Source organism: Oncorhynchus mykiss, chromosome 12, assembly GCF_057628025.1.
Source record: "Oncorhynchus mykiss isolate SJ-2025 chromosome 12, ASM5762802v1, whole genome shotgun sequence".
Classification (NCBI taxonomy): Eukaryota; Metazoa; Chordata; class Actinopteri; order Salmoniformes; family Salmonidae; genus Oncorhynchus; species Oncorhynchus mykiss.
In genome coordinates, this window is record NC_143033.1 from 13,727,062 (window position 1) to 13,742,274 (window position 15,213).

Sequence of the window (15,213 nt, forward strand, 5' to 3'; positions counted from 1 at the left end):
CTCTCTCTCTCTCTCTCTCTCTCTCTCTCTCTCTCTCTCTCTCTCTCTCTCTCTCTCTCTCTCTCTCTCTCTCATTGTCTCTCTTTCTCTCTCTCTCTCTCATTGTCTCTCTTTCTCTCTCTCTTTGTCTCCCTGTCTCTTTCTCTCTCTCAATCTATCCATCCTTCTTTCTCTCTCTCCCTCCAGGTGAGACAGAGGAAGTCCGGTCTGTAGTCTGGGGGGCTCGGTCAGAGGGGAGCGTATGAGGAGTCAGAGAGCAGAGGATACCCCTGATCTGTCCTGATATCACAGAGCCACACCGGCAACGCACCCGAAAACTCACCCGGCAACGCACCCGGAAACGCACCCGAAAACTCACCCGGAAACGCACCCGAAAACTCACCCGGCAAAGCACCCGGAAACGCACCCGAAAACTCACCCGGGCCACAAAAGGAGACAAACAAGGAGCCCCCACTCCTCCTGCAGGCATGGTAAGTAGTGTGTGTGCTTGCATGAGTGTGTGTTTCTGCCTGTGCAAGTGCTTCCTGTCAGAATGTGTATGATGAGTGAGGAGTATCAATATGTTAATCTATTCTGTTTCTACAGTAGACATACAGCTCAATACAGTTATTGAGTTATTGTTCGGTGGAGATACTTGTTTAACCTGGGAAGTCTGCAGCATCCATGCTTTTTATTTATTTAACATATTTTACTGGGCAGTTCAGTTGAAAACAAAGTCTTATTTACAACGATGGCCTGGAAAGTGGAAAGAGTCAAAAGGCCAGCATAGATGGTCCCTAGATTGTGTTAGTAATGTCAGTGTGAAGACAGAGTTTTGTGCTTTAGGTCAGAAGTAGGTGGATGGTGAGGTGTGTAATATTACTCTGATCAGACAACAGTGCACCTAGACTTGGGCCATGACTTGGTTTATCAACGGGGAGGGAGAGGGGAGAAATAGAGATAGTAGAGGAAGTGAGCGAGAGAGGATTTCAGGAACACGTTGGAGAAAGGAGAGGAAGAACAAAATGGAGAGAACAAGAGAGGAGAAAACGAGTGAGGTAGGGAGAGAGGAAGGAGAGAGAATGAGAAAGAGAGGAAGAGAACAAGGGACGGAGAGTGGTGGAGGAAGAGCGGAGGAAGTGAGAGAGAGTGGTAGAGGAAGAGAGGGATAGGTGGAGGAAGAGAGGGATAGGTGGAGGAAGAGAGGGATAGGTGGATGAAGAGAGGGATAGGTGGAGGAAGAGAGGGATAGGTGGAGGAAGAGAGGGATAGGTGGAGGAAGAGGGATAGGTGGAGGAAGAGGGATAGGTGGAGGAAGAGAGAGAGAGTATTGGAGGGAGAGAGAGTATTGGAGGGAGAGAGAGAGTGGTGGAGGGAGGGAGAGAGAGTGGTGGAGGGAGGGAGAGAGAGAGTGGTGGAGGGAGAGAGAGAGAGAGTGGTGGAGGGAGAGAGTGGTGGAGGGAGGGAGAGAGAGAGTGGTGGAGGGAGGGAGAGAGAGAGTGGTGGAGGGAGAGAGAGAGAGAGTGGTGGAGGGAGAGAGAGAGAGTGGTGGAGGGAGAGAGAGTGGTGGAGGGAGAGAGAGAGAGAGTGGTGGAGGAAGAGAGAGAGAGTGGTGGAGGAAGAGAGAGAGTGGTGGAGGAAGAGAGAGAGTGGTGGAGGAAGAGAAAGAGAGAGTGGTGGAGGAAGAGAGAGAGAGAGTGGTGGAGGAAGAGAGAGAGTGGTGGAGGGAGAGAGAGTGGTGGAGGGAGAGAGAGAGTGGTGGAGGGAGAGAGAGAGTGGTGGAGGGAGAGAGAGAGTGGTGGAGGGATAGAGAGAGTGGTGGAGGGAGAGAGAGTGGTGGAGGAAGAGAGAGAGAGAGTGGTGGAGGAAGAGAGAGAGAGTGGTGGAGGGAGAGAGAGAGTGGTGGAGGGAGAGAGAGAGTGGTGGAGGAAGAGAGAGAGTGGTGGAGGAAGAGACAGAGTTGTGGGAGAGAGTGGTGGGAGAAGAGAGTGAGGAAGAGAGAGAGTGTGAGGAAGAGAGAGAGGTGGAGGAAGAGAGAGAGAGGTGGAGGAAGAGAGAGAGAGGTGGAGGAAGAGAGAGAGAGGTGGAGGAAGAGAGAGAGGTGGAGGAAGAGAGAGAGAGGTGGAGGAAGAGAGAGTGGTGGGAAAAAGAGAGAGAGAGTGGTGGGAGAAGAGACAGAGAGTTGTGGGAGAGAGAGGTGGAGGAAGAGAGAGAGAGGTGGAGGAAGAGAGAGAGAGGTGGAGGAAGAGAGAGAGAGAGAGAGATTGATGGTTCTTACCCCTGACTCTGAAGTTGAGCCCCAGGGGAGCACAGACAGCACCATTAATTATTAAAAGGGAGGGAGGGGTGGAGGTGCTGGGAGGGCAGGAGGTGTATAGGAGGCGTTCATAAATAACCCTGGATAATGAGGGCTGTGCTCACCATAGCTAGGCTGTTTAGGAAACACACACACACACACACTGATCAATGTGCACGCACGCACGCGCACACACATACAACACCACGCCACACCACATAATAGGGTTGGGCAGTATCCAGAGTTCTATACCTTTATACCGTGCCATCCCAGGATATACAGTATTACCAGTAGTGCACACAAGGAGCTGTATATATATTTTTATTACTAAAGAATACCCCCAAAAACGCCACTTACCAGAATGCTAACATAATGCTAACAAGTACTAAGGATTTATCATAGTGGATGCTAGGTAAATGCTAAAGATCACATGTATTACTAGGACAGACAACCCAGCTCAATAAGTTGTGCAAATATCTCAAAACGCAGTTTGTAGCACTCACAAACAAATGTTATCTTAATCCAGGAGTGGATTGTCTCTGATGCTGCTACCAAGACGCTTGAGCTGGCAAACTAACGTAAGATATTAAGGTGTAATGTAGTACATATAGCACTACATTAGTAGTGAATTTCATACAAGTGTAACTTGATCACCTCACTTATTTAGTTCGCTGCATAGATGACTCACCTCACGAAGCTCCCAGCTCCCAAGCTCCCAGCGAACGGTTGAAGAGCATGCATTTAGTTTTACTTGCATTTAAGAGCAGTTGGAGGCCACGGAAGGAGTGTTGTATGGCATTGAAGCTTGTCTGGAGGTTAGTTAACACAGTGCCCAAAGAAGGGCCAGATGTATACAGAATGGTGTCGTCTGTGTAGAGGTGGATCAGGGAACCACCAGCAGCAAGAGCAACATCATTGATATATACAGAGAAAAGGGTCGGCCTGAGAATTGAACCCTGTGGTACCCCCATAGAGACTGCCAGAGGTCCGGACAACAGGCCCTCCGATTTGACACACTGAATTTTGTCTGCGAAGTAGTTGGTGAACCAGGCGAGGCAGTCATTTGAGAAACCAAGGCTATTGAGTCTGCCGATAAGAATATGGTGATTGACAGAGTCAAAAGCATTGGCCAGGTCGATGAAGACGGCTGCACAGTACTGTCTTTTAATCGATGGCGGTTATGATATCGTTTAGTACCTTGAGCGTGGCAGAGGTACACCCGTGACCAGCTCGGGAACCGGATTGCACAGCGGAGAAGGTACGGTGGGATTTGAAATGGTCAGTGACCTGTTTGTTAACTTGACTTTCGAAGACTTTGAAAGGCAGGACAGGATGGATATAGGTCTGTAACAGTTTGGGTCTAGAGTGTCACCCCCTTTGAAGAGGGGGATGACTGCGGCAGCTTTCCAATCTTTTGGTATCTCAGACGATACGAAAGAGAGGTTGAACAGACTGGTAATAGGGGTTGCAACATTGGCGGCGGATAGTTTTAGGAAGAGAGGGTCCAGATTGTCTAGCCCAGCTGATTTGTACGGGTCTGGGTTTTGCAGCTATTTCAGAACATCTGCTATCTGGATTTGGGTGAAGTAGAAGCTGGGGAGGCTCAGGCAGGTAGCTGCGGGGGGTGCGGAGCTGTTGGTCGGGGTTGGGGTAGCCTGGAGGAAAGCATGGCCAGCCGTAGAGAAATGTTTATTAAAATTTTCGATTATCATGGATTTATCGGTGGTGACCGTGTTACCTAGCCTCAGTGCAGTGGCCAGCTGAGAGGAGGTGCTCTTGTTCTCTATGGACTTTACAGTGTCTCAGAACCTTTTGGAGTTTGTGCTACAGGATGCAAATTTCTGTTTGAAAAAGTTAACCCACTGTTCCCCAGTAGGCCGTCATTGTAAAAAATGATGTGTTCTTAACTGACTTGCCTAGTTAAAGGTTCAATTTAAGAAAAGCTTCATAATGAAAAAGCTTCAAGTACCAGTAAGCTTCATAGCACCGGTAAGCTTCATAGTACCGGAAAGCTTCATAGCACCGGTAAGCTTCATAGCACCGGTAAGCTTCATAGCACCGGTAAGCTTCATACAGGCAAATTATATAACAGACGAAATGATGAATGTGATCTGCTTTATCTATTACCTAGTGCACAAGTTGACTGCAGGTATTTATTTTAAAAGTACTAATATTCAAAGCCCAATACACGTCACTAACCAGAATGCTAACAAAATGCAAATATGTACTGAGGTGTCCTCATAGAGAATGCTAACTAAATGCTAACGACTGCATTGCGAACATTTTGTACAGTTTCTGACCCAAACTATGTAAGTATAAAAGTAACTAAAACATTCTTCTCACATTTTCTGCAAGCACAAAACAAATATTAGGCAGCAAGGCTCTTGATCCAGGAAAGGATTCTCTGCTGTTACCTCGCAAATGCTTCATTTTGGAAGAAGCTAACCACTTAGCTAGAAACAAACTAGCTACTAAATTAGCAAACCAAATGCACAACTGCAGAGCATTTAGAAGATTTTAGGCAGTTAAGTTAATAGTTATAAGATATCTAGCTGGCAAACATTTAGTTGTGAATTCCATACCATACTTCGATTACCTGGCGCATGCTGCATGACTACAAGGCTCTGGTCTCTCATCGTTGTGTGCTTGTAAACAAACACCACGTGACACGTGACTGGGGACAGCTAAATATTAATGTGACGGGTGAAATTAAGAATGCAATGTTCTTTATCTCCTAACATATTGCCCAAGTTGACTGCAGGCATTTACTTAAAAAGTTGCTACAAATATTGAAATTTATAAAAAAAACAATTTTAAAAAGAAATAGTTTCCACGGTATTGAAAAACCATCCAGTGGCTTTTTCCAAATACCCCGGTATACGGTATATACTGAATACCGCCAAAGCCTACCACAGCATACATACCACAGCACATACCACACCACTCCATACCACACACCACAGCACATGACACCACAGCACACCACACTACAGAGCCCTGCTTCCTTATTGTTTTTTAATTTGATTTTATAATTTATGGAGACACACACACAAACACACAAACACACAGACACAATCCGTCTGGCATCTATATCTCTATTGACTTCTCAGGGAGAGTGTTGAGACCTTGTTATACTCCTCAGTTCCTCCTCAGCTCTGCTCTGGCCAGGACAGAATGAATATCATTAGTGATCTAGGATTAGGTCCCGCCTGTTATTCATTATGATTTAAAAGATCCAAATCGATCCTAGTTTTGTGTTGTAGTTCTGGAACATGGAATATTATCCTTAGCTATGCGCTTAGCAATGCACGCTGGGTATTGTAGTGTTTATGGTAGAAGTGTGTAAAATGGCAGTTGCTGTCAGGACCTCAAACTGAGCTAGGACTTACTGATTGATTGTGTGTGTGTGTGTGTGTGTGTACACAGTATACTGGATCTCTCATTGTCTCTCTCGATACCAGATTTATAGTGGTTGACTGACCCCACTCGCTGAGACTAAGTAATTGGGAAAAGGATCCGGCTTTCTGTGTGTGTGCCTTGCCCTGCACGCGTGTGTGTGGAAATTTGAAAGGCTGTTAAAACCACAATAAAACGGGGCCATCTTTTGTGCAGGAGGTACCAAGCGTTGTGCTGATAAATCACAGGCTGAATTGTTTATGCAATCTGCCCTGGGCTGGTCCTATCCCTCTCCTCTCTCCTCCATGTCACTCTGCTGCCCTGCCCTTCCATGACCCTGGATACATTCATCACACACAGCATCACTCTGTTCACCCAACACTTACTATGGCCATGTGATACACACAAGTGTGCGAAACACTCCACATGGCACACACACACACACACACACACACACACAATCCGCACACACGATACATACCTTTACATTTTACACTCACAATAGGAATGGTACACACACATCACTGAACAGTATGTGCATTGTTCCCGAGAGAGCAACTCTCTCTCTCTCTGCACACTAGTTATTGTATACAAAACGTTAACATGATGTTATTTCCTTAACGTTAAGAAAATCCCTGATGGGACAATGTATTTCATTTTATTTTATTTTTGACCTTCCTTCTGCTGTGTCCCTTCCTTCTGCTGTGTCCCTTCCTTCTGCTGTGTCCCTTCCTTCTACTGTGTCCCTGCCTTCTACTGTGTCCCTTCCTTCTACTGTGTCCCTTCCTTCTACTGTGTCCCTTCCTTCTACTGTGTCCCTTCCTCTCTGTGTCCCTTCCTTCTACTGTGTCCCTTCCTTCTACTGTGTCCCTCCCTGCCTTCTATTGTGTCCCTTCATTCTCTGTGTCCCTGCCTTCTACTGTGTCCCTTCCTTCTCTGTGTCCCTTCCTTCTGCTGTGTCCCTTCCTTCTGCTGTGTCCCTGCCTTCTACTGTCTCCCTTCCTTCTACTGTGTCCCTTCCTTCTCTGTGTCCCTTCCTTCTCCTGTGTCCCTTCCTTCTCCTGTGTCCCTTCCTTCTACTGTGTCCCTTCCTTCTACTGTGTCCCTTCCTTCTACTGTGTCCCTTCCTTCTCGGTGTCCCTTCCTTCTCTGTGTCCCTGCCTTCTACTGTGTCCCTTCCTTCTCTGTGTCCAGTCCTTCTACATGTGTCCCTTCCCTCACTGAGTCCCTTCCTTCTATTGTGTCCCTGCCTTCTACTGTGTTCCTGCCTTCTACTGTGTTCCTGCCTTCTACTGTGTTCCTGCCTTCTACTGTGTTCCTGCCTTCTACTGTGTCCCTTCCTTCTACTGTGTCCCTTCCTTCTACTGTGTCCCTTCCTTCTACTGTGTCCCTTCCTTCTCTGTCCCTTCCTTCTCTGTCCGTCCTTCGCTTGCTCGCTATGAAGGATGCATGTGTTTGTTCTCAGAAGTACTTCAAATAATCAGTCTTCTCCATTCCAAAAATCCTGAATCTTAGGAGTCGATTCCTGGCAGAAGATGTTTTCTTTCTAGTAAACGTCTTGGTAAATCACGGTATTTAACAAACTTTAAAGTACTTTTTTTAGGAGAGAGTGGTCTCTACATTATTTGATTGACAGTTCTGGTCGCCTGTTGATGGACGTTAGTCCCGCTGTAGAAGTGGCATTCCCTTACAGACAAGTCAAATGGCCGTTTAGTTGCGCTTCGAAATGATCTCCAGAGAAGGTTTTGTGTCGGCATTTAAAAGCCGTAGTGTACCCTTCCAGACACACGCATGCCGTAGTGTACCCTTCCAGACAGACACACATACCGTAGTGTACCCTTCCAGACAGACACACATGCCGTAGTGTACCCTTCCAGACAGACACGCATGCTGTAGTGTACCCTTCCAGACAGACACACATGCCGTAGCCGAGGTGCTTTCAAGGGTATATGACTGCAGTAGATATAACTTCATTACCAGGCCCTAGCAGTCATACATATAGAATAGGACCGTTGTTCTGCATTGATGTGGAATTTTATGATTTTTTGTTGTGGTTTTAACAGAAAAAAATGGCTGTTTAAACATTAATCAAAATGTTCCATTTGTCACATTCCGAACCGCACACAATCTTTTGACCTTGACACCTGGTCAGCCAATTTATGGGGGAATAGCGAGGGTGTGTGTCTATGTGTGCGGGAACAGGGCTTTGCATGCTACCAGACCAGTAAGTGGTTAGCGTGCTACCAGACCAGTAAGTGGTTAGCATGCTACCAGACCAGTAAGTGGTTAGCGTGTTACCAGACCAGTAAGTGGTTAGCGTGCTACCAGACCAGTAAGTGGTTAGCGTGCTACCAGACCAGTAAGTGGTTAGCGTGCTACCAGACCAGTAAGTGGTTAGCGTGCTACCAGACCAGTAAGTGGTTAGCGTGTTACCAGACCAGTAAGTGGTTGGACTGAAGATATTATTATTGGAGGGCAGTGCTGCACATTCACTACACAGCACAGCTCCACATGTATTACACCATCTAATGTGTTTATGTAATGTGGCTGACTGGCTTCAGCCGCAGTGGAGCGGTGAAAGTCTTGTGTAATTGGTTTGGTGTAAAAGCAAGCATAGAGCAAAGGTAAATATAACACTCTTGTCAGTTGGAACGCACACACACACACACACACACACAACAACATACTCGCTTCGCAGAGTCCGCTGTGTAAACACAAAAACACAGTACACACGTCCATTCCATTTCATCTCACAATTATTAAACACAGTATTCAAATAAATGTTAGTAATTACAGGTACACCGTACCACACTGTGTATGTAGCCTCTTGATTTCTACCTTGTCAGCTCAGGGATTCAAACATGCGGTTAAGGAGCCTGCCTGTTACGCGAATGCAGTAAGAAGCCAAGGTAAGTTGCTAGCTGGCATTAAACTTAATCAATCATAATCACTAGTTAACTACACATGGTTGATGATATTACTAGTTTATCTAGCGCGTCCTGCGTTGCATATAATCCATGCGGTGGGTATTGGCGAAAAAGGACTGTTGTTGCTCCAACGTGTACCTAACCATAAACACCAATGCCTTTCTTAAAATCAATACACAGAAGTATATATTTTTAAATCTAGCTAAAAGAAATCCAGGTTAGCAGGCAATATTAACCAGGTGAAATTGTGTCACTTCTCTTGAGTTCATTGCACGTAGAGTCAGGGTATATGCAACAGTTTGGGCAGCCTGGCTCATTGCGAACTAATTTGCCAGAGTTTTACATAATTATGACATAACATTGAAGGTTGTGCAATGTAACAGGAATATTTAGACTGATGGATGCCACCCGTTAGATAAAATATTGAACGGATCCGTATTTCCCTGAAAGAATAAACCTCTTGTTTTCGAGATGATAGTTTCCGGATTCGACCATATTAATGACCAAAGGCTCGTATTTCTGTGTGTTGTGTTATAATTAAGTCCATGATTTGATCGAGCAGTCTGACTGAGCGGTGGTAGGCACCAGCAGGCTCGTAAGCATTCATTCAAACAGCACTTTCGTGCATTTTGCCAGCAGCTCTGCTGTTTATGACTTCAAACCTATTAACCCCCGAGATTAGGCTGGTGTAACGATGTGATGTGAAATGGCTAGCTAGTTAGCGGGGTGCGTGCTAATAGCGTTTAAAACGTCACTCGCTCTGAGACTTGGAGTAGTTGTTCCCCTTGCTCTGCATGGGTAACGCTGCTTCGAGGGTGGCTGTTGTCGTTGAGTTCCTGGTTCGAGCCCAGGGAGGAGCGAGAAGAGGGACGGAAGCTATACTGTTACACTGGCAATACTAAAGTGCCTATAAGAACATCCAATAGTCAAAGGTATATGAAATACAAATGGTATAGAGAGAAATAGTCCTAGAATTCCTATAATAACTACAACCTAAAACTTCTTACCTGGGAATACTGAAGACTCATGTTAAAAGGAACCACCAGCTTTCATATGTTCTCATGTTCTGAGCAAGGAACTGAAACGTTAGCTTTTTTACATGGCACATATTGCACTTTTACTTTTTTCTCCAACACTTTGTTTTTGCATTATTTAAACCAAATTGAACATGTTTCATTATTTATTTCAGGCTAAATTGATTTTATTGATGTATTCTATTAAGTGAAAATAAGTGTTCATTCAGTATTGTTGTAATTGTCATTATTACAAATAAATGGCAAACATCGTCCGATTAATCGGTATCGGCCTTTTTTGTCCTCCAATAATCGGTATCGGCGTTGAAAAATCATACTCGGTCGACCTCTAGTTTTGACAGCCCCCTCCTGACACACCACACACACACACACACACACACTTATTATAATTTATAAGGTCGAGCCTTTGGGTTCGTGGAGTAGCTGGCAAGTGGCAGGGAGTGTGGTGGTGTGAACTACTGTGTGCGTCTTGCTACAACGAAGGAGAGATCAGCTCTCAGACTCTCAAGGAAAAGGTTGTTTCCCTCATCCGTGAGATGCACGCCATCCCTGTGGGGGGGAGATTGTGATTGAGAGGGTGTGTATGGGAGAATGTGCCTTGGACTTTTATTGTGTTATTTTTGTGTGTGAGGTCATTGTGTTCTTTACTCTCCCCCTCCCCCACAGAGGTCCTTCCGTTCGTTCGGTAATGATGACCGTCACGTCATGGCCAAGCACTCCTCCGTCTACCCATCATCGTCTGAGCTGGAGGCGGTCCAGACCCTGGTGTCCACCGTGGAGGGTGCCCTCAAACACGTCTCTGATTGGATAGACCAGAGCAACGTTCAATCAGTGCAGAGCAACAGCCAGACAGACGCAGCAGTCGGCCAGACAGACGGTCAGTCAGACGCAGCAGTCGGCCAGCCCAACCCCACAGACAGCCCGGTGCCAAAGGATGGTAGCTGTGACCATGACGATGACCTTAACCCTAACGACGACCCCAGTCTTAGTCCCAGAGCCAGCCCAGATGACTCCACAGACGGCGGTAGCAGGTGGGCATCTGGTTCTAACCGATGCATGCTGGGACATAGGGGGCTGTCTGGTGACTGCTGGTTAGACTAACATTTTTGGTCTTCAGGTCCTGACATATTTTTATGATCTTGTTGATTTTATGAGGTTTTTGGGATGTTTTTGGGTTTAAATAATTGCGAACCCCAAATTTGACCTAGGTCTGATAGGTGGTTTAAATGTTTAGAGTATAACCCGGCTTTCTGTCTGTTATCCTCAGTGAGCCCAGTGGAGGTGTTCTATGTGGCGTGATGAGGATCGGCCTGGTGGCTAAAGGTCTGCTCATCAAACAGGACATGGACCTGGAGCTGGTGCTGATGTGTAGAGAGAAACCAACAGAGACACTGCTGTGTGCTGTCTGTGATAACCTGCCGCTGCAGATACAGGTAAGAGAGAGTGAGACACACACACACACACACACACACACACACACACACACACTGTGGCATATTCGGCTCATGTATTCTCCTTCTGTTGATAATAAACACTCAACACCTGTGTGCAAAAGGTAGATGGACTTTTGTAATGTAGTAAATACTGGCCCAACATCCTGTAAGAAGTCAGTCAGTCCTTCTTACCCCAGCATAGGGGCAGAATCAGAGAGTAGCCTAGGGGCAGAATCAGAGAGTAGCCTAGGGGCAGAATCAGAGAGTAGCCTAGGGGCAGAATCAGAGAGTAGCCTAGGGGCAGAATCAGAGAGTAGCCTAGGGCAGAATCAGAGAGTAGCCTAGGGGAAGAATCAGAGAGTAGCCTAGGGGCAGAATCAGAGAGTAGCCTAGGGGCAGAATCAGAGAGTAGCCTAGGGGCAGAATCAGAGAGTAGCCTAGGGGCAGAATCAGAGAGTAGCCTAGGGGCAGAATCAGAGAGTAGCCATGGGGCAGAATCAGAGAGTAGCCATGGGGCAGAATCAGAGAGTAGCCTAGGGGCAGAATCAGAGAGTAGCCTAGGGGCAGAATCGGAGAGTAGCCTAGGGGCCGAATCGGAGAGTAGCCTAGGGGCCGAATCGGAGAGTAGCCTAGGGGCCGAATCGGAGAGTAGCCTAGGGGCCGAATCGGAGAGTAGCCTAGGGGCAGAATCGGAGAGTAGCCTAGGGGCAGAATCGGAGAGTAACCTAGGGGCAGAATCGGAGAGTAGCCTAGGGGCAGAATCGGAGAGTCGGCTAGGGGCAGAATCGGAGAGTCGGCTAGGGGCAGAATCGGAGAGTCTGCTAAGGGCAGAATCGGAGAGTCGGCTAGGGGCAGAATCGGAGAGTCGGCTAAGGGCAGAATCGGAGAGTCGGCTAAGGGCAGAATCGGAGAGTCGGCTAGGGGCAGAATCGGAGAGTCGGCTAGGGGCAGAATCGGAGAGTCGGCTAAGGGCAGAATCGGAGAGTCGGCTAAGGGCAGAATCGGAGAGTCGGCTAAGGGCAGAATCGGAGAGTCGGCTAGGGGCAGAATCGGAGAGTCGGCTAGGGGCAGAATCGGAGAGTCGGCTAGGGGCAGAATCGGAGAGTCGGCTAGGGGCAGAATCGGAGAGTCGGCTAGGGGAAGAATCGGAGAGTCGGCTAGGGGCAGAATCGGAGAGTCGGCTAGGGGCAGAATCGGAGAGTAGGCTAGGGGCAGACGTCGTGGAGAGGGCAGCAACAGAAGCAGAGAGAGGAGAACATACTGTTGTATTAATACGCTGCTAGCATGTGTAATTAATATAGAAGTGTCAGCCAGGAGATTTACTAATTAGTAAAACACATGCACGGCAGGAACAGAAAACACACGCTCGCATACGTGCACATATGTAGTTAAGGTTATACTTACTTAGCTACATAGACAGGTATACCTGTCTTATTGGAACTGTCTTATAGGAACTGTCTTATAGGAACTGTCTTATAGGCTCTGACTTATAGGCTCTGTCTTATAGGCTCTGTCTTATAGGCTCTGTCTTATAGGCTCTGTCTTATAGGCTCTGTCTTATAGGCTCTGTCTTATAGGCTCTGTCTTATAGGCTCTGTCTTATAGGCTCTGTCTTATAGGCTCTGTCTTATAGGAACTGTCTTATTGGAACTGTCTTATAGGAACTGTCTGTGGCGCACTGCACTAGCTTTGAATAGTCCCCGAGATATGCAACTTTTCAGGGAAGTCAGGAACCAATATACACAGGCAGTTAGGAAAGCAAAGGCTAGCTTTTTCAAACAGAAATTTGCACCCTGCAGCACTAATTCCAAAAAGTTTTGGGACACTGTAAAGTCCATGGAGAATAAGAACACCTCCTCTCAGCTGCCCACTACACTGAGGCTAGGAAACACTGTCACCACAGACAAATCTACGATAATCGAGAATTTCAATAAGCATTTCTCTATGGCTGGCCACGCTTTCCACCTGGCTACCCCAACGCCGACCAACAGCTCTGCACCCCCCGCAGCAACTGGCCCAAGCCTCCCCAGCTTCTCCTTCACCCAAATCCAAATAGCAGATGTTCTGAAAGAGCTGCAAAACCTGGACCCATACAAATCAGCTGGGCTAGACCATCCCTGGGCCCGTACAAATAAGCTGGGCTAGACAATCCGGACTCTCTCTTCCTAAAATTATCCACCGCCATTGTCGCAACCCCCATTACCAGTCTGTTCAACCTCTCCTTTGTATCGTCTGAGATGCCTAAAGATTGGAAAGCGGCCACGGTCATCCCCCTCTTCAAAGGGGGAGACACTCTAGACCCAAACTGTTACAGACCTATATCCATCCTGCCCTGCCTTTCTAAAGTCTTCGAAAGCCAAGTTAATAAACAGATCACTGACCATCTCGAATCCCACCGTACCTTCTCAGCTATGCAATCCGGTTTCCGAGCTGGTCACGCACGGGTGTACCTCTGCCATGCTCAAGGTCATAAACGATATCATAACCGCCATCGATTAAAAACAGTGCTGTGCAGCCGTCTTCATCGACCTGGCCATCGCCTCGGTCAATCACTGTATTTTTATCGTCAGACTCAACAGCCATGGTTTCTAATGACTGCCTCGCCTGGTTTACAAACTACTTCTCAGATAGAATTCAGTGTGTCAAATCGGAGGGCCTGTTGTCCGGACCTCTGGCAGTCTCTATGGGGGTGCCACAGGGTTCAATTCTCAGGCCGACTCTTTTCTCTGTATATATCAATGATATCGCTTTTGCTGCGGGTGATTCTTTGATCTCTACGCAGACGACACCATTCTGTATACATCTGGCCCTTCTTTGGACACGGTCTTAACAAACCCCCAAACAAGCTTTGATGCCATACAACACTAGCATCACTACTCTGGACGGTTCTGACTTAGAATATGTGGACAACTATAAATACTCAGCAAATTGGATGCAGTCTATCACAGTGCCATCAGTTTTGTTACCAAAGCCCCATATACTACCCACCATTGCGACCTGTATGCCAAGTCAGCTGGCCCTCGCTTCATATTCGCCGCCAAACCCACTGACTCCAGCCAAGCGAGAAAAACTGAATACACTAGGATATAGCCTAGATGGAGACTGAATACACTAGGATACAGCCTAGAGAGAGTGTCTGAATACACTAGGATACAGCCTAGAGAGAGTGTCTGAATACACTAGGATACAGCCTAGAGAGAGACTGAATACACTAGGATAAAGCATAAAGAGAGAGACTGAATACACTAGGATACAGCTTAGAGAGAGACTGAATACACTAGTATAAAGTATAAAGAGAGAGACTGAATACACTAGGATACAGCCTAGAGAGAGTGCATACACTAGGATACAGCCTAGAGAGACTGAATACACTAGGATACAGCCTAGAGAGACTGAATACACTAGGATATAGCCTAGAGAGAGACTGAATACACTAGGATACAGCCTAGAGAGAGTGAATACACTAGGATACAGCCTAGAGATACTGAATACACTAGGATACAGCATAAAGAGAGAGACTGAATACACTAGGATACAGCATAAAGAGATAGACTGAATACACTAGGATACAGCCTAGAGAGAGATTGAATACACTCGGATACAGCATAAAGAGAGAGACTGAATACACTAGGATACAGCCTAGAGAGAGAGACTGAATACACTAGGATACAGCCTAGAGAGAGAGACTGAATACACTAGGATACAGCCTAGAGAGAGACTGAATACACTAGGATACAGCCTAGAGAGAGACTGATTACACTAGGATACAGCCTAGAGAGAGACTGAATACACTAGGATACAGCCTAGAGAGAGACTGAATACACTAGGATACAGCTTAGAGAGAGACTGAATACACTAGTATAAAGTATAAAGAGAGAGACTGAATACACTAGGATACAGCCTAGAGAGAGACTGAATACACTAGGATACAGCCTAGAGAGAGACTGAATACACTAGGATACAGCCTAGAGAGAGACTGATTACACTAGGATACAGCCTAGAGATACTGAATACACTAGGATACAGCCTAGAGAGAGTGAATACACTAGGATACAGCCTAGAGAGACTGAATACACTAGGATACAGCCTAGAGAGACTGAATACACTAGGATATAGCCTAGAGAGAGACTGAATACACTAGGATACAG

The 15,213-nt window shown here is 46.6% G+C and overlaps 1 protein-coding gene across 1 annotated transcript in view; it reads left to right on the plus strand.

Moving 5' to 3' along the window:
* Positions 1–249: 249 nt before the first annotated feature.
* The window catches only part of LOC110536984 (spermatid perinuclear RNA-binding protein), a 61,589-nt gene continuing 46,625 nt past the window's right edge, over positions 250–15,213 (plus strand). The window contains exons 1-3 of the mRNA XM_090191761.1: positions 250–470; positions 10,299–10,663; positions 10,900–11,065. Coding sequence (XP_090047887.1) covers positions 468–470; positions 10,299–10,663; positions 10,900–11,065 — 534 coding nt within the window. The 5' untranslated portion in view covers positions 250–467. The remainder of the gene's footprint in view (positions 471–10,298; positions 10,664–10,899; positions 11,066–15,213) is intronic.